At 41.7% G+C, this 21,483-nt stretch overlaps 1 protein-coding gene across 1 annotated transcript in view; it reads right to left on the reverse strand.

Annotated features, from left to right (window-relative positions):
* Positions 1-21,483, reverse strand: part of canx (calnexin) — a 61,032-nt gene that overhangs the window by 30,581 nt on the left and 8,968 nt on the right. Inside the window, exons 2-6 of the mRNA XM_063053064.1 lie at positions 17,142-17,291; positions 12,605-12,678; positions 10,973-11,031; positions 10,209-10,350; positions 8,352-8,433 (exon numbers count right to left, since the gene is read on the reverse strand). Coding sequence (XP_062909134.1) covers positions 8,352-8,433; positions 10,209-10,350; positions 10,973-11,031; positions 12,605-12,678; positions 17,142-17,288 — 504 coding nt within the window. The 5' untranslated portion in view covers positions 17,289-17,291. The remainder of the gene's footprint in view (positions 1-8,351; positions 8,434-10,208; positions 10,351-10,972; positions 11,032-12,604; positions 12,679-17,141; positions 17,292-21,483) is intronic.

Consider the following 21,483-nt stretch of genomic DNA (forward strand, 5'->3'; position numbering starts at 1 on the left):
GAAAAATATAGAAAAATAACATATTAAACATGAGATGAGATTTCAAGGTAGAGGTGTTCTTGCTAGAAGTTAGCACACACACTTACAAGTAATTAGGAAGACTTTAAGGAGATCAAAACTCCAAGGTTTTTCACCTTTGCATAAGCAGTTTGCTAGTGATAGCAGTAATAGAGGTGCTTAGCGTGGTTTTCAAAGAAAAAAGGGAACTGATAATTGGAATAGTGGTGAAGTTGCTGTAGGTCTGACAAGCCAGGTCTAGGAATTGTTTTGTGGTATAGTTTATCGGCGGAGGGAGTGGAGTTTACCAACTTTGGCTCAGGACGCTTCAGTGATTAGCGGATAAGGCTTTTGTAGTGGTTGAAGAAAAAAGTCACCAGACTACAACTAGTTAAATAAAGCAAGGAAGATGCAGGATCAGGTGATGTGCTGTAGCTGCATGATATGGGAGCTGGTGGACCCCACTGTGGTTCCTGGTGACCACATTTGCATTTGTATTGACTGCTCGAGGAACTCAGGCCCAAAGTTGATGACCTGGAATCTGAGCTTCAAACACTATGACACATTGGGGAGGGAGAGCGCTACCTGGACACTCTGTTTCAGGAGGTAGGCACATCCGTTAGATCAGCTGCCTCAAATTCGGTCTGTGGTCAGGGACAAGAGGTGTGATTGCGAGTGAGGCGGGTAATGGTATTCAAGATCTAGTGCTGGAGGAGCCTCAGCCCTTGAACTTGTCCAATGAGTTTGAGATTCTTGCTCCCTGTGTGGCTGAGAGTGGGGGCTGTAGGAAGGATGAGCAAATCAACTGTGGCACCGTAGTTCAGGGAGCCACTCAAGGGGGGGGGGGGGGGAAAGAGAAGAGAAGAGAAATGTAGTGGTAATTGGGGCTAGTACAGTCAGGAGAATAGACAAAGATCTCTGTTGCAGGGATAGAGCATCCCAAAGGCTGTGTTGCCTGCCTTATGCTCAGGTTCAGGACATCTTCCCTGACCTGCAGAGATATTTGCAGTGGGAGGGGCAAGAACCAGTTGCCACGGTCCACGGGGGTATCAATGACATAGGTCAGGGGTCCCCAACATTTTCTGCACTGTGGACCGGTTTAATATTGACAATATTCTTGCGGACTGGCCGACCCCGTGGGGGGAGTTGCCAACAGACAAGAGTAGCAGTCAAATACGTTGTTTACCCCGAAAAAGACTACAATGACCATGAAGCCTTGCGCGGGCACCAGTGCACATATGTGTAAGTGCTGATTTTTCCCCCCAACAAATTTTTGGCGATTCTGTTCGGGTGGGGGCACGGTGTTAATCACGACCAGAATATAGGTGATAAGTGGCTAATATACTCAATTTCGTTTCTAAAAGGGTTTAATCTAAAGAATTTAATATTAAATACACAGCACATATTTTCCTCGCATGAACACATGAATATAGTGATAAGTCAATTATCAGGGGAGGACAGGGGAGCTTAAAGTAAGTGTTGAACAAAATTCCAGTAGAAGTGGTAGAGGCAGGTTTGGTATTATCATTTTAAAAAAATTGGATAGCTATATGGACAGGAAAGAAATGGAGGGTTATGGGCTGAGTGCAGGTCAGTGGGACTAGGTGACAGTAGCGTTCGGCACGGACTAGAAGGGCCGAGATCGCCTGTTTCCGTGCTGTAATTGTTATATGATTATATAAGTCAATAGCATCATAACATTTTAAGTAACGTTTGGATATTAAACACACAGCGCATATTTTCCTTGTATGAACATATAAAATCATTGCAACACACCAATATCGCTGAATCAGTGGGAGCTCTGGGCTGAATACTTGTTTCCCTGCAACAAGATGGTCCTATCGAGGGGTGATGGGAGACAGCGATACTCAAAGGGGTTCCTTATGTCCAGTCTATTCCACAAATTAGTTTTCGTTGCATTCATTGCAGAAAACTCTGCTTCACAGAAAAATGTTGGAAATGGAAGCAACGTTTTCAGTGCTTTCGTGGCTATCTCAGGATATTTAGCCTTGACTTTGATCCAGAATGCCAGCAGAGATGTTATGTCAAACATACTTTTCAGCCCACCGTCATTTGTAGGCTCGAGGAGTTGATCTCCTTCCCGCGCTGACATGGATGACGTGCGGGTAATGACTTCACGTGCGTTCAACAGTGGGCGTTACAGGGAATGAGGAAAGGTGCAGCTGACTCATAATCGCCAAATCATATCGTTTCCTCGCGGCCCGGTAGCACATGCTCTGTGGCCCAGTACCGGTCCGGTGGTTGGGGACCGCTGACATAGGTAGATCGAGGAAAGAGGTTCTGTTGAGGGAATTTGAGCAGCTAGGGACCAAATTAAAAGACAGAACCAAAAAGGTGGTAACCTCTGGATTACCACCTGAGCTATGTGCAAATTGGTTCAAGAAGATTAGAGAGTTAAATGTGTGGCTCAAGGATTGGTGTAGAAGAAGTGGGTTTGAATTCATGAGAAACTGGTAGTAGTATTGGGGAAGGAGGGAGCTCTTCCTTCGGGACGGGCTCCACCTGAACCCTAATGGGACCTGAATCCTGGCAAATTGCATTACTAGGGTTGTGGATAGAGCTTTAAATAGCAGGGGGGTGGGTTCAACAGATTGGAGAAATATGGATAAAGTAAAAGAGAAAAGTGTGGATAAAGATATAGTAAAAGCAAAAGTTAAAAAAGAGAAAAGTAAGAGTGGAGTGCAAAAAACTCAAGTGCATAAGAGACAAAGGTTACTAGATTTTAAAGGCACAATGAATGTAAGGGCATTTTAACTGAATGCTCAGTATTCATAACAAGGTCAGTGAACTTGTGGCACAAATCAATATAAAGAGATGCTATTTAGTGGCCATTACAAAAACAGTGCAGGATGGAGAGCAGTGAGAATTAAATATCCGAGGACATTAGGTAATATGAAAGGATAGACAGGAAGGTAAGGGCGATGGAGTAGCGCTCTTATCTAAGGATGAGATCAGGGCGATAGTGAGAGATGATACAAGATCTAAGAGGCAGAATGTTGAACCCATCTGGGTAGAGATTAAGAATAGTAAGGAGGAAAAAAATATCACTGGTGGGAGTTATCTATAGGCCACTGAATAATAACATTACAGTGGCAAATCAATAAACAGAAATATCTGAGGCACGTAAGAATGGAACAGCAGTTATCGTGGGGAACTAACTTGCACATAGATCGGGTAAATCAAGTTGGTTAAGGCAGAGTCGAGAAGGACTTCATAGAAAGTGTACATGATGGCTTTCTTGAACAGCATGTTACTGAACCCTCAAGGGAGCATGCTATTTTGGAAAGAGTGATCACAGTATGACTGAGTTTCTCATACAAACTGAGGATGCAATAGTTCGATCTAAAACCAGTGTATTATGCTTAAACAAGGGAGACTACAATGGGATAAGGGAGGAATTGCATAGGGTCGACTGGAAACACAAGCTATATGGTGGGATACAGTACTCAACAAAAGTATAATCCAGTTAAAAGCAAGGACAGTAAGGGTCCAGTCATGGATAACTAAAGAAGGCATCAAACTAAAAACTTGTGCATACAAAGTCATCAAGAGTTGTGGGAAACGGGAAGATTGGGAAAACTTAAAAAACAAAGAACCACTAAGCGAGAAATAAAGGGAAGCTTTATGATTATGAAAATAAACTAATATAAATTAAAAAATGGATAGTAGAAGTTTTTAGAGTTATGTAAATTGGAAAAGGGTGGCCAAAGTGAACAGCCTTCTTGGAGCACGAGTAGGGGCAATTGATATTGGGTAATGAGGAAATGGGCGAGGCCTTGAATCTTGTGTTGGTCTTCACAGTGGAGGACATGTCTATCACACCGAACAGAGATGATATGGATGCAATGGGAGGTGAGGACCTTGATACAATAGCTATCACTAAAGAGGCAGTGCTGAGCAAACTTGTGGGCCTGAAGACAGACAAGTCCCCTGGTTCTGATGGAATGCATCCCAGGGTACAGAAAGAAATGGCAGAAGTTACTGTAGCGGCTTTGGTGATAATTTACCAAAATTCTGTGGGCTCTGGTTAGGTCCCAGCAGTTTGGAACATGGCAAATGTCATGCCACTGTTCAAAAAAGAATGTACGCAAATGGTAGGTAACAACAGGCCAGTTAGTTTAACATCTGGTAGTTGGAAAATGCTTGGAAGCCATCATTAAAAGAAATAACAAGGCATCTGGAAAGAAATGGATCCATCATGCAAATGCAGCATGGATTCAGCAAAGGCAGGTCCTGTTTGACAAATTTACTGGAGTTCTTTGAGGATTTAACAAGCACAGTGGATAGAGGGGAACAGATAGACGTTATTTACTTGGATTTCCAGAAGACATTCGATAAGAGACCACATAAAAGACTTATCCATAAGATAAGCATGCAAAGAGTTGGGGATAATGTATTAGCATGGATATAAAATTGGTTAACCAGCAGAGAGTTGGGATACATGGGTGTTTCTCTGGTTGGCAATCAGTGGTGAGTGGTGAGTGGTGTGCTGCTGGGATTGGAGCTGGGCACTCAACTGTTCACGATATATATTAATGATCTGGAAGAGGGGACCAAGTGTAGTGTATCCAAGTTTGCTGATGACACCAAATTGAGTGGAAAAGCAAACTGTGCAAAGGATACAGAGTCTGCAGAGAGATATAGATGGGTTAAGTGAGTGGGCAAGAGTCTGGCAGATGGAGTACAATGTTGGTAAATGTGAGGTCATCCACATCGGAAGGAAAGTGGAAGATCAGATTATTATTTAAATGGTAAAAAATAGCAGCATGCTGCTGTGCAGAAGGACTTGGGAGTGCAGCAGGCTATCGAGACAAATGGAATATGGCCTTCATTGCTAGAGGAATTGAATTTAAGAGCAGGGAAATTATGCTGCAACTGTATAGGGTACTAGTGAGGCAACATCTGGACTACTGTATGCAGTTACTTGAGGAAGGATATACTGGCTTTGGAGGCATTGCAGAGGTGGTTCACCAGGTTGATTCCAGACATGAGAGGGTTAGACTATGAAGAGGGTTTGCATCGCCTGGGGCTGTACTCGCTGGAATTCAGAAGAATAAGAGAAGATCTTACAGAAACATATTATGAAAGGGATAGATAAGGTAGAGGCAAGAAAGTTGTTTCCACTAGTATGTGAGACTAGAACTAGGGACACAGGCTCAAGATTCAGGGGAGTAGATTTAGGACGGAGATGAGGAGGAACTGCTTTTCCCAAAGAATGGTGAATCAGTGAAAGTCTCTGCCCAATGAAGCAGTGGAGGCCATCTCAGTATACATATTTAAGACAAGGTTGAATAGATTTTTGCATAGTAGCAGAATTAAGGGTTATGGGGAAAAAGCAGGTAGGTGGAGGCAAGTCCATGGTCAGATCAGCCATGATCCTATTGAATGGTGAAGCAGGCTCAATGGGCCAGATGGCCGACTCCTGCTCCTATTTATGTTATGTTTTTATGAGATATCTTGCTCTAACTATATAGGGAAAGTGTAACCACCCCTAAAATACTGAGTACAGGTTCAAAGTTCAAAATAAACTGCTCTGTGGGTCCTGATGCCAGCAACAAGTAGAGTGGTAGGATGATGGATGCTGCTTTCCTGTGACCTCACTCCGTGAAGTTATGCTCAATGGTGGGAAGGGCTTTACCCGTGATGGATTGAGCTATATCCACTACTTTTTGTAGGATTTTCTGTTCAAAGGAAATGGTGTTTCCATACCAGGCTGTGATGCAGCCAGTCAACATACTCTCTACCAAACATCCATAGAAGTTTGTTGAAGTTTTAGATGTCATGCTGAATCTTCACAAACTTCTAAGGAGTTAGAGGCGTTAACTCTCTGTACCAAAAATGGGGTGCAATCTCATTAAAAATTCTCAGATACAGGCATGGTTTCCCCTTGGCTGAGCTGATAGAACTAAGGATCAGCCTCAAAATGAGGGATCATAGAATATTACAGCATAGTACAGGCTCTTTGTCCCATAATTTTGTGCTGACTTTTTAACTAATTCTAAGATCTTACCCTTTCCTCACACATAAATTTTCCATTTGTCATCCATCCATTAACTGCCTCTTAAATGCTCCGAATGTATCTGCCAATGGAACTGGTATTTCAGGACAAGTAGGACCCAAAACTCTTCACCCAGAGAGTAGTAAATCTTCGGAATTATCTAAGGTGGCTGTGCAGACACAATCACTGAATAAACTTAATTATAGTATTTTAGAGCAATCAAGGGATTTTTGATTAGCATAAAAAATGGAATTGAGTTAATAAGGTCATGGCTGATTGTTTACAGAGCAGAGTAGGCACAGGAAGCTAAACGAAGACAAGAGACTGAAGCTGCTGGAGAACCTCAGCAGGTCAGGCAGCAACTGTGGAGGGAGACGGACAGTCGATATATCAGTGGTAAACAGGATATGTTGGAGTACGAAAATAAAAACCACCAAAACAATCATAAAATGCAGATTAGGCACCAGCTCCAAATCCAAATTTTCTGCAGTTCCATGCTGTGCAAATACAGCAGGCATCTATCTAGCCCAGTTCATAACTTCAAGATACCCATGCACTATATCAGTCACTTATGAAGTGTTATCAGGAACTTATCAAGTGCTACTGATTAAGAGGTAAACACTGACGACACAGGTAAAGAGAGCTTTTGGCATACCAGTCTTCATTAATCAAATTATAGACCACCGAAGTTGGAATATTATATTGAAGTTGTTAAGAAGTTGGTGAGGCAAAATATCGGAAAGACTGAAAGAGAACAGAAAATTTACAAGGATGTTACCAGGACCTGAGCTCTAGGGAAGGGTTTAATAGGTTAGAACTTTAATCCCTGGCATGTAGGAGAATGAGGGGCAATTTGACACAGGTATTTGAAATTATGAGGGGTATATGTAAGAGCCACGCATCTATTTTCTATCTGTATTGTATTTTGTGTCACGTTTATTATGGTAATCTGTCATAAGGGTTGTTGGATGGTAGAAGCAAATGAGTAGTTACCTATTCACACTTTTTCTTAGTTTAGTCTAGTGGAGAGGGGATGAGACATGGGGAATGATTTTTTTCATTAACCGCAAACTAGATCGCAACTTAAACACCAATTGGAACGCTTAGTTACGCTAATTAGACAGTTATATTGCTACTTTACTTACAGTAGTTTTTAAAATCGCTACCAGTCTTTGCTGGTTTTCTAATAAAGGATCAAACTATCTTTCTCAATTTGGAAAATCGCTATTTGGAAGTGTGAAAAACAGTGTTGATTACCCTGGCTTAGTGTCTCAGAGGTTCTGGTTTGTTTTCAAGTCACCACTATAATACAGACAGGGTAAAGGCAAGCAGGATTTTTCCAACTAAGGCTGGGTGCGACTACAACTAGAGGTCATGGGTTAAGTGTGAAAGGCAAAATGTTATGATTTATATTGCTCTTCTCATCAACACAGTAATATTGCTAACGTAAGCACCCCTAGTCTAAATGTTTGTTGTTTTTTTTTGGAAAATAGAGAATTAACACAAGTAAAGGGAAAGATTTGGGAAAGGGATTTAAAAAAAATGAAAAAATTAAGTAAATAAGTACATAGGGATTGGATAATTATGTCTGCGGGCAGGAACAAGCACGAACAAATTGGGATATAAACACCTACAATGGTTGGTATATAGGCTTGTATGCAACATTTTGGACCAGTGGAAATGGTCCAGAAGGGTTGTATGGAAACTATTATTACCATTTTTCTTAACAACTAATTTCATTACTTAGCCTAATAGGTTAGATTTACCACAGTACATAATTATCTATTTAAATGTTTATTTTGCTTTTATATCATCTCAATGAGTACTTAAGAATGTATAAATAATTGTAGTTTTATACATATAAAAAAATGGAAAAGGTTATATGTGTGAAAAAAGTACATGATAATTGTGAACTCCTTATCCAAATAAAAATAAAATTAAAAAAAAAAGGCAAAATGTTAAAGAATCTGGGTGGGAACTTCTTCATTCAGAGGGTGGTGAAAATGTGGAACGAACTGCCAGTGGAAGTGATGGACATAGGTTTGATTGCAGCATTTAAGAGAAGCTTGGATAAGAACATGGATGGGAGGGGTATGGAGGAATATAGTCCAAGTACGTGTTGATGGCACTAGGCAGAATAACACTTTAGAGAACAGAGGAGGCCTTAATTTTACATTAATTTTAAGTTAGCACCTCCAACTGATCCTTCAGCACCATTTAGACTAGGTCATCTAGAGTCAAGGTTGGCATGGTATAATTTCCGTTTACACATCAAATCTGAATTAAAAACTCTAGCAAGCAAAAGCAAGAGGAAGGGCAAATAATTTCCACTCACCAGAGTTAGGTCTTTGGTTTTCGACAGTAACTTAATGTATGCTCCACCACATTCAATTCCATTCTGAAAATTCACTTCATACCTAAAATGTTTGGTTGGAGGGGCAGGGGTTGTTGTTGAAAAGAAATAAAAACATTTCATGTTGAACCATTAAAAAAAATCATTTTACTATGACAATGAACAAGTCTTCCCCCCCACCCCCGCAAAACAGCTGCTCCAAACTCCAATATTGACAATGCATTATGTCATAATAACAGCCATTCAAACCTATGGCTCTCAAAGCATTTGCAACAGTCCCACTGCCCGTAACTTACCCACTTACACATGACAATCAACCCTCTCCGATTCCCCTGCCACCTACTACACCATGGGGGAAAATGTACAGCAGCCAATCAACTAACCAGCACATCTTTAGGATGTGGGTGAAAGTCTTGAGCAACTGAGAGAAAGCCTACGTGGCCACAGGGAGAACAAAAACTCCACACACAGGGTCACCAGAGCTCACTAGCAACAGCACTATCTGCCAAAACAAAACAAAAAGCAGACAAGATCCTCAACAGAGAACACTGGAATAAATGCGACTAAACCGTCTGTACAGCAAGACTCCAGAGATGCAGAAACAGATGTGATAAGGTAAAGTAGTTTGGGGAGTGACTTATAAACATTAAGGGGCCACACAACTGAAGTCATGGTAGCATAGCAGTTAGTGCATCGCTTTACAACACCAGTGATCACCAATCAGGGTTCTATTCCCACTGCTGTCAGTAAGAAGTTTGCACTTTCTACCTGTGACCTCGTGGATTTCTGCCAAGTGCTCTGGTTTCCTCCCACATTCCAAAGACATACCTGTTAGGTTCATTAAGTTCTGAGCCTACCATGTTGCTGCAAGAAGCATGGTGACTCTTGTGGGCTGCCTCCAGCACAAAACTTGCCAATTTGATTTGATGCAAACTATGCATTTCAATGCACATTTTAACATACATGTCACAAATAAAGCCAAGCTTGATCTTTATACGAAAGTCATTAGTATCAAAACTGTTTGAACACAAATCTAGGTTGGTTCATAACTAAAGGAGGTTACAGTGTTGGGAGTTTCCAAAACAACTGAATTGAGAAAAAGGGAATTTTTAAAAGCAGTTTTACAAGAGTTCAATACCAGTCAGGAAGCATCACAGTTAATGAACAAGTAGGACAGAGTGAGCACACACCAAAATATGCTTGTTGCAAGGAGAAAGACTGGAGGGCCAGTCTTGAGATAAAAAGCATGGACATTTATGTTGAATTAGATAAGGTACTAGGAGATAGAAATTAATTATGCCAATTATTGACAAACACTAATTAAATCAAAAAAGATTAATGGGCAGTTAATCAAACAAGAGATTCTAAAGTCAGCTAAGGTACAGAACTAAAATTTCAAACCATCATTTTCAGATGAGTTATTAGGGAGACGTATGACATTGAGCACCACAACTCTGGGTGTCGGAGCTCAATTCCAGTGTCCTCTGCAAGAAGTTTTACGTCCTGCCTGGGTTTCCTCTGGGTGCTCCCGTTTCCCCTCATGGTCCAAAGGCAAACTGGTTAGTACTTTAATTGGTCATTGTAAATTATCCTGTGATTAGGCTGGGGTGAGCTGGCAGTGTGGCGCAAAGGGCTGGAAGGGCTTTTCCATGCTACATCTTTAAATAAAAAAATAAACTAGCTACAAAGCATTTGAGAATCAGAAACAGTAGCATCTGTCCTCATATTAAATGGAAGAAACTCAGCCAGAGCTAGGTGGCATTTAAAAAAATTGGCCAATAATTTGAGCGATAAAGCTGGGTATCCTGCCCACAAGTCTATGTGACTTGACATACTTACTGAAGAAAAAGTGGCTTATCTTCAAACACAAATGGTTGGTCCAACAAAGCAGCAATCGCGTGATGCTTAGCACGAGTTTTGAGAACCAATCCTTTGTCCCCATGGAGTTTAGTGTCCTTCATATCTTCCACTTCCCACTTTCCTGAAGAAAATACATACTTTATACATCAACCTTGAGTGAATTGAATTGAACTGAATTAACTTTATTTCTCATACCCTTCACAAACATGAGTAAAAATCTTCATGTTACGTCTCCGTCTAAATGTGCAATTTATAGTAATTTGTAATATAGCTCATTCCCCACAGCTGCCAGCCCCAATGTACCATGATTGTTGGGTATTCAATACATCTGATCTCTAAAGACACAATCTCTAAAACCCACATCAAACCACCTGATTGATCTTGTTTACTAATGATACAAGCTCAGCTCCAACAAAACGCTTTTCTTTAATATTGTACAAAGATACTTAAGACCACAAGAGCAGAATTGGGCCATTTGGCACATCGAGTCTGCTCTGACATTTGATCTCAGCTGATTTAATATACCCCTCTCAACCTCTGCCTTATTCCCATAATTTTTGAAGCCCTTACTAATCAAGAAATTATCAGCCTCTGTTTTAAATACACCCAATGACTTGGCCTCCACATACGACTCTGGCAATGAATTCCGAAGATTCACCAGCGGCTGACTAAAGAAATTCCTCCTCAATTCTGTCCTAAAAGGATGTCTTTCCATTTGGAGGCTATATAGAATGTGATCTCACCATCATATTTTGCAATATCTTCATCAGTGTCTTCTTTTTTGGCTTTGGATCGGACCCAGCTACAATGCAAAGACATGAGTGAGTTATTACAGACAGTGATACCATTCAATCTCAATATTAAACAAGACAGCTTTATTCATCCAGCACATTGAAGAGTGAACAGTTGCAATGTCTTCAAAATTGAAAGTTACATTTCAAACTGTGTTGGCTCAGTGGTCAGCAATGCAGATCCCTCTCACTCAGCAAAGTAACAGCAGGAAATTAAAGATAAAGATCTATGCCAAATTCAGTACTGAAGGAGAGCTGAATTTGTCAGCTTGATTTTTGGATGAGTTGTTAAATGTTTATCTCAGAGATAATGGTTCCTATTATTCATGACTGGATACCAATGACTACATATCAATCAAATTCAATAAATTATGATCTCATCACGTTATCATTTTTAGAGAATTTGCAAAATAAACTGTTGTCATAGTTTTTACATTACACCCATTCCAGTGTTCTCCCACACAGTTGTATGAAGATGGTACTGCAGATACTGATAAGAAACAGACAACTCATTTTTTCCAGTTATGACTGATTTCCAACTTCCTGATCAGTTCCAGTTTCCTTAATCATGCTACAGTTTCTAAGCTTTATTAACTTGCTGCTAACAGCAATGTGGTCGCCAAAAATTATCCTTTGTTGAATAAACACAGATTCTGTAGATACTGGAAATCTAGAGCAACATACACACAAAATGCTGAAGGAACTTATTAGGTCAGGCAGCACCTATGGAGAGAATAAAGAGTCAACATTTTGGGCCAAGACTCTTCATCGGGTCTGGAGAGGAAGGGGGAAGAAGCCAGAAGAGGAGAGGAAGGAGTAAAAGCTGATAGGCAATAGGTGAGGAGGAAGTAATGGGGACAGCCCACAAATGTTGCCATGCTTCGTTGCCAACACAGATTGTCCACAACTTAATAACCCCAACTCTGAATCTAAAGTGTACAGTTACAGAGAAAGTGCAGTACATGCAGACAATAATGAGATAATTGAGGTGAAAAACCCATTTATCGTACATGGGGTCTGTTCAGTAGTCTAATACAAGGATAGGAGCTGTCCTTGAGATTGGAGGTCTGCGCTTCGAATCCATTGTATCTTCTGCCTGATTGGATGGGGACATAAATACTCAGGAAAAGTCTCGTGGCTCCATAGATACTCAGGCCTTCTCTTCTCACCAGCGTGGTCTGACTCAAAGTATTTGCAGCCTCTTGTTTTTAATTAAGAAATTTCCAGCACTGCACATTGCTCTTCAAATCTCGGACTTGTATTCAATGACCTACCAGCCACAGCTGTGAGGTGAAAAATTCCAAACTATTTAGAGCATTTCATGTGAAGAAAACTTCTCTACCCCAGCCCTGAATGTCTGTAACTAGTGATTCTACTCTCCAACCAGGAAATGCACTTCACAGCATCTGTTTATCCCATCAAGTCTGTCCATTGATTAAATAACCTTCCATTCTTCCTATGTCCAGACAGAATTGAAGTAGAACACAGGAAATCAACTACTCAGAACTATATAGCTTCCTAGATGCTATTCTCCCTGACCCAACTCCACACTCTCACACTGGATGCCCAAGGAATCATCCTTACCCATCCAAAGTGCCTTTATCAAATGATTCTGCAAAGTGCACTCGTCCAATTGGAACAGGAGCTTTATAAGTGACCTGCAAGGCAAAATTAAAAGGTTAAAAAAGTGCACTTTAGTACCCAAACAATTACAAGTATTCAACTAAGTGTAGATAAGGAGCTTCTTTTGCTGTTACTGCTTGTGTTATTCTGCGCCCTGGTCTAAGATTCCTTTGCAGGATAGGGGTAGGAGGTGAGAAGAAGGAACATCTTCCTTATCAGCAAACTCTGAGAGGTGTCGGAAACATTCATCCATAGGGCTCGTAGCATTATTGCAAGCTCCACCCCCCCCCGCACATTTGAGTGTGGTTGTCAATACAAATGATTCATTCCACTTTATAACGTGATAAATAAATCTGAATTTCACACAAAGAAATTGAGATTTTGAACAACAACCCCTCATGCTAGTAAGACGTGAGATGGTTAAAGCAGCATGTGGGTATTTTACCTTAATTGGTGGAAGGACAATTTATAAAAGTGATGAGATCATGAGAGAATAATAAACATTTGGCATGAGCAACATGCTCGGATTAGAAAGTATCACTACAGTGAGTAAGGGGCAGCATTAGAGTGCATACAAGGACATTGTTAGGTCTGGAGACCCAGTTATGAGGAGGTACAAGAGCCTGAATACACACACAACGTTTTAGGAACAGCTTCTTCCCCTTTGCCTTTAGATTTCTGTATGGCCCCTGAATCCATGAACATTACTATTTTCCTCTTTGCACTAATTATTTTTTTAATAGTTCTTGTTGTAACTTATAGCAATGATTTTTATGTAGTGCACTGTACAGCTACTGCAGAACAAGAAGTTTCAGTGTCAGATTCTGAAATCTAGGCTACGATTGCTTTCTCTGGAACAGAGAGAAGGAAGAATTAGCTAGAAGATAAAATTGTATGGGGGACCCAAGTACAGCAAACAGAGAAAGACTCATTTTCCTCAGCAAAGAACTGGTGAGCCCGGATTGTTACAGATAGGATTACAAGACAAATCTTCCAGAGCTACAGTTAAGAAATGGGATAAACATTTTTGGGTTCAGACCAAATGGCTTCCTTCTCAAATGAAAATTTACAAGTGCAAAAAAGAGCATTTTAACGCTCACCCAAAGCAAGAGAAATTTCAGAAGGGACATGTTCCTTGCCTCCAGTTGCTATTGATGCCCCAGCCAATTCCCAGTGCTATCTGGTAGAGTGGGAAAACTATAAATGCTCCATAAAATTACTGACTTGTTTGACAAAACCACAATCGCATTTAGTCACACTTATCAGAAGCATGATTTCCAAAGACAAATCCAAACAACCTCACACTTCTTTGTTGTAAATAACTTAACAGAGAGACCTAGAATCTCAATTATTTTCATGGTCTTTTAGCACTAAGTTGATTAGAAGATAGTAATTTCAGTTTTTTTTTCCATTAACAGTTTCCTTTCAGGGACATGGCTATCTATCAACTTGTTTTTTTAAACAAATTTAGATTACTTCATTAAAGAACAAGAGAAAGATAATTCCTACACGTCACTCCATGGCTTCCTGTTCTGCCATAATGAGACCGCCCTCAGGTTAGAGAAGCACCACCTCATATTCCATCTAGGTAGCCTCCAACATGATGGCATGAACATTGATTTCTCCTTCAGGGTAAATTTTCCCCTCCCCCTTCGTTCTTCAATTTTCCACTCTGGTCTCTCAGCTCCACTCAGCTGCCTATCACCTTCCTCTGGTGCCCCTCCTCCTTCCCTTTATCCCATGTTCACTTCTCACTATCAGATTCCTTCTTCAGCCCTTTGCCTTTTCCACCTTTCACCTCCCAGTTCTTTCTTCATCCCCACCTTCCCCACCCACCTAGCTTTAGGTATCAGCTTCTAGCTTGTCCTCCTCCTCCCCCCACCCCGACCCTCCTTATTCTGGCATTTTCCCCCCTTCCTTTCCAGCCTCTATTAAGGGTTTCAACCCAAAATATTGACTGCTTATTCCCCTCCACAAATGCTGCCGAGTTCCTCCAGCATTCTGTATGTTGCTTTGTAATGCTAGCATCTTCAAAATCTCGTGTTTAAGAGATCAACAAATTTATATTAAACTCACACGCTAGTTTTTAGTTCCCCTTCACAGGGAAAAATATTGTATACTTTCATAGAAACACAGAAAACCTACAGCACAATACAGGCCCTTCAGCCCACAAAGCTGTGCCTAACATGTCCCTACCTTAGAACTACCTAGACTTTACCTATAGCCCTTACTCACTCTTCCTTCAGTTAGTCCTGACGAAGGGTCTCAGCCTGAAACGTCGACTGCGCCTCTTCCTATAGATGCTGCCTGGCCTGCTGCGTTCACCAGCAACTTTGATGTGTGTTGCTTGAATTTCCAGCATCTGCAGAATTCCTGTTGTTTACCTATAGCCCTCTATTTTTCTAAGCTCCATGCAGCCATCCAGGAGTCTCTTAAAAGACCCTATCGTTTCCGCCTCCACCGGCAGCCCATTCCACACACTCACCACTCTCTGCATAAAAACTTACCCCTGACATCTCCTCTGTACCTACTTCCAAGCACCTTAAAACTATGCCCTCTCGTGCTAGCCATTTCAGCCCTGGGGAAAAGCCTCTGACTATCCACATAATCAATGCCTCTCATTATCTTGTACACCTCTATCAGGTCACTTCTCATCCTCCGTCACTCCAAGGAGAAAAGGCCAAGTTCACTCAACCTATTCTCATAAGGCATGCTCCCCAATCCAGGCAACATCCTTGTAAATCTCCTCTGCACCCTTTCTATGGTTTCCAGGTCCTTTCTGTAGTGAGGTGACCAAAATTGAGCGCAATACTCCAAGTGGGGTCTGACCAGGGTCCTATATAGCTGCAACATTACCTCTCGGCTCCTAAATTCAATTCCACGATTGATGAAGCCCAATACACTGTATGCCTTCTTAACCACAGAATCAACCTGTGCAGCTGCTCTGAGCATCCTATGCACTTGGACCCCAAGATCCCTCTGATCCTCCACACTGCCAAGAGTCTTACCATTAACACTATATTCTGCCATCATATTTGACCTACCAAAATGAACCACCTCACAGTTATCTGGGTTGAACTCCATCTGCCACTTCTCAGTCCAGTTTTGCAACCTATCAATGTCCCGTTGTAACCTCTGACAGCCCTCCACACTATCCACAACACCCCCAACCTTTGTGTCATCAGCAAATTTACTAACACATCCCTCCACTTCCTCCTCCAGGTCATTTATAAAAATCACAAAGAGTAGGGTGTCCCAGAACAGATCTCTGAGGCACACCACTGGTCACCGACCTCCATGCAGAATATGACCCATCTACAACCACTCTTTGCCTTCTGTAGGCAAGCCAGTTCTGGATCCACAAAGCAATGTCCCCTTGGATCCCATGCCTCCTTACTTTCTCAATAAGCCTTGCAAGGGGTACCTTATCAAATGCCTTGCTGAAATCCATATACACTATATCTACAGCTCTACCTTCATTAATGTGTTCACCCTATCTATGGCTCAGGATTTTATACATATCTGCAAGGTTATCCTCCAGTCTCCCACACTCCAAGGGATGGTCCTAACCTACCCAACCTCTATCTAACAAGAGAAAATCTTTAGATGCTGGAAATCCAAACACACACAAACTGCTGGAGGAACTCAACATGCCAAGCAGTGTCTATGGAAAAGAGTACAGTTGACATTTCGGGCAGAGACCCTTCAGCAGGATCGGAGGGGAAGGGACCCTCCCCTATAGTTCAGGCCTGAGTCCAGACAGTGTCCTTGTAATTCTCCTCTGCACACCTTCCAGATTAACGGCATCTTTCCTGTAACAGGGCGAATAAAAATTGTGCACAATGCGGCCTCAAGATTTTGAAAAACACTTTTTCATCATCCTGTCTACATGCAACTGCTAGTGGAAAAATGTTTAGAGATATACTGCAGAGCACTAGGGGGATCTTCTTCACTCAGAGTGATGAGAGTGTGGAACGAGATGCCAGTGCAAGTGGTGGAGGCAGGTTTGATTGCACAATTTAAGATCTTTTGGATAAATACATGGGAGTGGTATGGAGGGCTGTGGTTGGGGTGCAGATGGATAGGACTACGCAGATCAATAGTTTGGCATGGACTAGATGGGCCGACAGGCATGCTTCTGTAATATAGTGCTCTATGACTATGACAGGAAAAGGGTACTGATTGTGGATGATCAGCCATGATCACAGCAAATGGCGGTGCTGGCTCGAAGGGCTGAATGGCCTACTCCTGCACCTATTGTCTATTGACTTTAGTAAAAGAATAATGGTGGACTGCTTGTAAGAGCTGGGACTGGCAATGATCAATTAGAATCCCTTTGTGAAGTAGGATTTTGATTATCTGGACACTAAGTGAAGGTCACATTTTCAGCACAACCAACAAGTTGAATCATCTGATCAACTGGGAAACAACAGACAAAAAAAGTTTAGAAACCTCATGTTTATTCTAAGCAGAGTGCTGAATCCTCAGGTAGCCTCACCTTAGGTGGCGGTGGAGTACTTGGCTCAGCCTCACTTGTTACTGGACTTTCATCAAGTTCGTCTTCCAAAACATCGTCATCATCTTCAGCAAAGACCACAGCAACACCAAATATCAGCACCAACGTCAACCACAGCTTCATCTTCATTTTCTGTGAATAAAGCACCATACTTATAAAAATAGACATAAGTAAATATGCAGATGCTGGAAAAGCAAAGCAACACACACAAAATGCTAGAGGAATTCAGCAGGTCAGACAGCATCTATGGCTAGAACTATGACGTTTTGGACAGAGACCCTTCTTCAGGACGGAAATGGAAGGGGGAAGTCACCAGAATAACAGAAACAGAAGGTGGAGGGAGGGACTGGAGGCTAGAAGGTGATAGGTGAAGTGGGAAACGCAAAGGTTGGAGAAGAATAGTACTTTTATGCATGTTCCCAATTTTAAAGAATATTGGGGAAGTTTTTTTTCTAAGACAAGCTTTGTCACATGTACACTGAAACATATAATCAAATGCATCATTTACATCAATGACCACAGTCCGAGAATGCGCTGGGGCAGCCCGCAAGTGTTGCCACGCTTCCAGTGCCATCGTAGCATGTCCACAACTGACTAACCCTAGTCTGTACGTCTTTGGAATGTGGGAGAAAACTAGAGCACACAGAAGAAAGGTATGCAGTCATGGGGAGAACGCTACAGACAGTAGCAGAATATGAACCCTGATCACTGGCACTGTAAAATGTTATGCTATGGTGGCACTGTGAAAAGGTTTGTACTTTGAAAGGCACAAGGGAGCACTGTCACCTTCTAGCCTAGTAGACTTTAGTGATCTGTGTGCCTAGAGCACAAAATCCAGTTACCCAATGCAGAAAGAGAATCGGATCTAAGAAAGTACTGACATGACTGAAAAATGAGGTGTATCAGGAGTAAAGATTTCAGACTGATGAGGTTTTATTCAAAACTTATGTAAACATTAGAATAGATTTGAGCACTTGGAGAAGCATAGTCTGATTAGGCATTAGGCACTGTCAGCATCAGCACTGGGTGGCAGGGTGGGATACGTCTCTACCAAAGAAGGTGGAAGGCACTCCACTAGCCTGCAGGTCATTCTTGGGCTAGAAGTAGCAGCTGCTTTGCCCCCAGTCAGGGTCACGTGCAGCTATGGGAGCAGGTGGTGGATGAATGCATAAGCAACTGGTGCAGATCACAAGTTCTGGTTACGTCTACCTGGTGCCAGTGGTCACAATCTCTGAAGAGTATTGATAATAGCTGCAGTCAACTGTCTTGTAAAGACACTGCCCAGAAGGCGGCAATGGCAAACCACTTCTGTAGAAAAATTTGCCAAGAACGATCATGAAACCATGATTGCCCCCAAGTCAAATGACATAGCATAGGACGATGATTGTCAGCACGGCTTCGTGAGAGGCAGGCCATTTTTCATGACACTAGTTTGAGTTTTGAGGTGGTGACAATACAAATTAATGAAGATAGAGCAGTGGATGTGGTGTAGATGCATTTTACTCTGGCATTTGACAAGGATCTCCAAGGTAGACTCATCCAAGTAGTCAAGGTAGAGTAGATATGGGCTCCAGGGAAACCTAACTGAGGATTCAGAATTGGCCTGCCCACAGAAGGCAGAGGGTGCTTGTAGACAGTGTTTTCTGCCTGGAGGTCAGTGACCAGTGATGCTCCACAGGAAGCAGTTCTGGGACCCTGATATGTGATTTTTAAAAAAAAATATACATATATAAATGATTTGGACAAGGAAGTGGAGGAGTGGCTTAGAAAATTTCCAGACGACGAAAGGTTGGTGTTGTGGAGAGAGTAGAAGGTTGTCATAGGTCACAACAGGATACAAAGTTGGGTGGAGAAGAAGCATATGGAGTTCAGTAAGTGTGAAGTGATACACTTCAGAAGATTAAACTCCAAAGTGGAGTACAAAGTTTATGGCAGGATTCCATGCAGGAGGAACAGAGGGATCTTGGGGTCCCCATACACAGATCCCTCAAAGGTGCTAGGGTTATTAAAAAGGCATATGGTGTATTTGTCTTCACTAGACAAGGGATTGAATTCAAGGGTCACAAGGTAAGATTGCATCTCTATAATACTCTGCTTGGACCACACTTAGAAGTATTGTGTTCAGGTCTGGTTGCCTTACAAGGGCACAGAAGCATTAGAGAGCTGATCCAGATTACTACATTACCATCCAGATCGTTGATATAGATGACAAACAACAGACTCAGCACCATTCTCTGCAGCACACCAGATGTCACAGGTCTCCAGTCCGAGAGGAAACCATCTATCACCACTCTCTGGCTTCATCCACAAAACCAATGTCTAATCCAATTTACTACCTCATCTTGGATACCAAGTGACTGAACCTTCTCGACCAATCTCCCATGCAGGACCACCAACCTTGCAAGACCTTGCATACCGAGTCTTTGCCTTCCTGGTAAACCTCCTTGAAAAACTCCATGATTGGTTAAACAAGACATGCTGACTATCCCTAATAAGTCCATGTCTATCCAAATACTTATACAAACATTTGTATATCTGGTCTCTTGGAATATCTTCCAATAACTTTCCCACTACTGATCTCAGGCTCACTGGCCTATAATTTCCTGGCTTATTCTTAGAGAGCCTTTCTTAAGTATTCTAAAGGCAAGATGACACAACCATAGCTAACAAGAGAAATCAAAGCCAACATAAAAGCCAATGAGAGGGCATGTAATAGAGCAAACATTAGTGGGAAATTAGAAGATTGAGAAACTTTTAAAACCCAACAGAAGGCAACTTTTTTTTTAAGGTAAAGATGGAATACGAAAGCAAGCAAGCTAATAATATTGAAGAGAATAACAGAAGTTTCTTCAGATACATTAAGTGTTAAAGAGGCAAGAGTGGATATCAGACCACTGGAAAACAATGCTGGAGAGGTAGTAATGGGGGACAACAAAATGGCAAACTAAATTAAGAATCTTGCATCAGGCTTTACTGTGGAAGACACTAGCGGTATGGTGGAAGTTCCAGTTTTCAGGGGGCATGAAGTGTGTGAAGTTACCATACTTGAGAGATCATTCTTGCGCAACTGAAAGGTCTGTAGGTAGACAAGTCACCTGGATCACATGGTATACACCCCAGGCTTCTGAACGAGGTGGCTGAAGAGATCGTGCAGGCATTAGTAATGATCTTTCAAGAATCACCACATTCTGGAATAGCTCTGGAAGACTGGAAAATTGCAAATGTCACTCCATTCTTCAAGAAGGGAGAGAGGCAGAAGAAAGGAAATTATAGGCCAGTTAGTCCGACCTCAGTGGCTGGGAAGATATTGGAATCGATTAAGTTTGAGGTCTCAGGGTACTAGGAGGCACATGATAAAATAGGTGGTTGTAATCTGCATGGTTTCCTCAAGAGAAAGTATTTCCTGACAAATCTGTTGGAATTCTTTGAAGAAATAACAAGCAGGATAGACAAAGGAAAATCAGTTGATGTTATGTACTTGGATTTTCAGAAGGTATTTGACAAGGTACCACGTGAGGCTATGAGTCAATGGTATTACAGGAAAAGTTCTAGCATGAATAAAGCAGTGACTGATTGGCAAGGAGACAAAGAGTTGGAATAAAGAGAGCTTTTTCTGGTTGGCTGCCGGTGACTAGTGGTGTTTCACAGGCAGTCTGCATTGGGACTGATTCTTTTTACGTTATATGTTAATGATTTGGATGATGAAATTGATGGCCCTGTTGCAAATCTTGCATTACGATATGAAGATAGGTGGAGGGGCAGGTAATTTTGAGGAAGTAGAGGAACTACAGAAGGTCTTAGATTAAGAGAATAGGCAAAGAAATGGCAGATGGAATACAGTGTCAGGAAATGTATGGTCATGCACATTGGTAGATGAAAGGTTTGACTATTTTGTAAACAGAGAGAAAATACAAAAAAAACGGAGGTGCAAAGGGTCTTGGGAGTCTGTGCAGGATTCCCTAAAGGTCAATTTGCAGTTGAGTTTGAATTTGCAGAAGGCAAACACGATGTTAGCATTTATTTCAAGACGACTGGAATACAGAAGGATGTAATGTTGCGACTTTATAAAGCACAGGTGAGCCGAGTGTGCCTAAAAACTTTTGCACAGTACTATACTTGTCACTGTGCAGCAGCGAGTTTGTAAATCTGACGGAGCAAAGAATGTTGGGAATGATCAGGGTGGAGGAGGGGCAGCACCCAGGTGCAGACACACCCAGCCCTGAGACACCAGGCAAGGTCATTCCATTCCAAACAATTGATTTAGTGATCACTACAGAATGTCTCTTCGGTGAAACCTGCTCCGTCTCCTCTCCAGAATCTTAAC

The sequence above is a fragment of the Mobula hypostoma genome, chromosome 7 (assembly GCF_963921235.1).
Source record: "Mobula hypostoma chromosome 7, sMobHyp1.1, whole genome shotgun sequence".
Classification (NCBI taxonomy): Eukaryota; Metazoa; Chordata; class Chondrichthyes; order Myliobatiformes; family Myliobatidae; genus Mobula; species Mobula hypostoma.